The sequence below is a fragment of the Callorhinus ursinus genome, unplaced genomic scaffold, assembly GCF_003265705.2.
Source record: "Callorhinus ursinus isolate GAN/ISIS: 27379988/994484 unplaced genomic scaffold, GSC_fseal_2.0 scaffold1631, whole genome shotgun sequence".
Lineage (NCBI taxonomy): Eukaryota > Metazoa > Chordata > Mammalia > Carnivora > Otariidae > Callorhinus > Callorhinus ursinus.
The window spans coordinates 1-2541 of NW_027398685.1; the positions used below are offsets into that span (position 1 = coordinate 1).

General features: G+C 48.7%; 1 protein-coding gene across 1 annotated transcript; it reads left to right on the top strand.

Annotated features, from left to right (window-relative positions):
* The first annotated feature begins 88 nt into the window (after positions 1-88).
* Positions 89-2151, top strand: LOC112819007 (growth-regulated protein homolog beta-like). The gene is made up of 4 exons (XM_025866070.2): positions 89-309; positions 407-530; positions 653-736; positions 1535-2151. The coding sequence occupies exons 1-4, from the start codon at positions 210-212 to the stop codon at positions 1542-1544; spliced, it is 318 nt and encodes a 105-aa protein (XP_025721855.1). The 5' UTR covers positions 89-209; the 3' UTR covers positions 1545-2151.
* The last annotated feature ends 390 nt before the right edge of the window (positions 2152-2541 follow it).

A 2541-nucleotide genomic window follows, 5' to 3' on the forward strand; every position in this document is an offset into this window, starting at 1 on the left:
GCGGGGGCGGGGCCGCGCTGTCCTTTCCGAACCGGGAGCGACCTGCGGAGCCGGGAATTTCCCTGGCCCCGGGACTGCTCAGTTCCCCGCGCCCGCCAGGGATAAAAGCGGTTCTCCCGGCTCCGGGAGCCACAGAATCCGCTCCGCCAGCTCGCGCTGCAGCTCGCCAGCTCCAGGCCCCGCCGCCCCGACTCTCCGAGCTGAGCCCCATGGCCCGCGCCGCCACCGCCGCCGCACCCCGCGCTCTCCGCCTCCTCGGCGCCGCGCTGCTGCTCCTGCTGCTGGTCCCCGCCGGCCGCCGCGCCGCAGGTGAGACTCGGCGCGCCCCCAGCCCACGGGCGGGACGGGGGGGGCGCTGGGCGCCCACCGCGGGGCCGCCAGCTAACCCGGTCTGTTCTCCCCGTAGGGGCGCCCGTGGCCGCCGAGCTGCGCTGCCAGTGCTTGCAGACCTTGCAGGGAATTCACCTCAAGAACATCCAGAACGTCAAGGTGACGCCCTCGGGACCCCACTGCGCCCAAACCGAAGTCATGTAAGTGATGCCCCACACCGCTGCGGCTGCTCGCGTCCTGGTGGCCCCCAGCGCCCTGATGCCCGCCGGCCCCCCGCCCCGCCCCACCTCCCGCCAACGCGGATTCTGCCTTCTCCCTGCAGAGCCACTCTCAAGAATGGGCAGGAGGTTTGTCTCAACCCCGAAGCCCCCATGGTCAAGAAAATCATCAATAAGATGCTAAACAAGTGAGTTGTGCTTTTTGTTCACACGTGGGACTAGAGTCATTGGTCACTAATACTGGCAAATGCCTCCAGAAAGTTTTACCAAGGAAACCCAGGGTTTAGCTGAAGGACTGAAAATCATTATTATTTCACAATGAAATCTGCTAGTAAGATCATTCATCTGTTCTGGTGCCAGAAGGATATTTCCAGTACCCTCCATCCCCATGCAAATGAGTGTGGGTAAATGTGTGTTCCTAAAAGATGAAGTAGATTTGGCCAATGATGCCAAAATGCCCCCTACCCATTAAGGAACGAACAGTACTTACCTCCATCCCTGATGGGCTTCAGCCTTGAGAAGTGGAACCCCTGGCTTTGGACAACATGGACCTCTGAAGCTTTGTTGTGGAGAGCAAGGACTCTGAGACCTCCCTAAGCTCAAGTCTAGGAAAGTTTTCTAATGAAAGTTTTCTAATGGCTTTGAGCCTCAGCAAAATGGGATAAATAATAATAGCTATTTCATGGGTGGTATGAGGTTTAAGTGAGGTCTTGCATGTGATATTTTAACCCAGTGTGACAGTGAGCGCTATGTTTTAGCTCTTTCAAGTCAATAAGAGTTTATTCCACAGCCCCGCTCCACTCCTCCTCGATAAAAGAGCCAGTTCCCTACTGTGCAGGGCAGTGGGTACTGTGGGACCTTGTCTGGGCACAGGGCTGGGCCAGGGTCTGCATACAGAAATCCCTCCAGCCTCAGGGGCCAGTGTGAGAGAATAGCAGGGTTCCTTAGCCCCTGTACCAGTAACCCTTTTCTTTTCATCGGGGCAGCACCAACTGACCTCAGACAAGTAAGAAGCTCGCTGGTGGTGGTTCCTGAAAGACCCTTACAGGAACTGAAAATGAAGAAGAGAACTGGCTTCTGGAGACTTCTAGAAAGGCCTTAAATATGTTTGACTATTATGAGTTCTATTTATTTATGTTTGTATTTATTTATTTTTCAAAGTTCATATTTAATATTTTACATGTTAGTATTTAAAGATGTGAATGTGTTTAATCAAACTCAGTCCTGATTGTTATTTAATCTGAAGATGATGGGTTTTAAATGTCTCATGAAACCAGTGTTTCCGGGAGTTCATCAAATGCCCGGGGTACATTGATGGGTTGGAGCCGGGGGGGAGGGAGTCGAAGCAGTTAAACAGTGTGTACAGATCTATTTTTGTACTTGTTTAAAAGAATGTCAGTTGTTATTTATTGAAATTATTTCACATTATGTGGTCAACATTTTTATGTTGAAGCTTCCCTTGGACATTTTATGTCTTGCTTGTAGGGCATAATGCCTTGTTTAATGTTCATTATGCAATGTTGCTCTGTCTTGGAACAGAGAAGTTAAAACTACTGTAATGTTTTTACAAACAATAAGATAATAAACGTTTTGCAAAAAATAACACGCCTGGGTTTTGTTTTATTTTTCTCGATTTTTGGTTCCTACTAGGTGCCCAAGGTATTAAACAGTTAGATTGTGGTCACACCTAAATTTATGCCTGCTTCTAGTTTTTACTTTCCTTACTTTTCTCTCATTTAGGGGATATTTGACACACTACTATCCCCAAGCACCTTGAGAATCCTAGTTTTACACAAAATATTGCTGCTTTTCACACTGATTCAATATTCAAAATTTGTTCTTTATAAACTTCTGGATTTTTATAAATATTGTAACAAGAGCTCCTATTAAAGGCTTTGAGTAAGTGGATTTCCAAACAATTATGTAATTCTTTCCATTTTGATGAGGCTGGGACCAAAAAGTGGAAAAGTGGATTCTTCCTAAGAACTTGAAC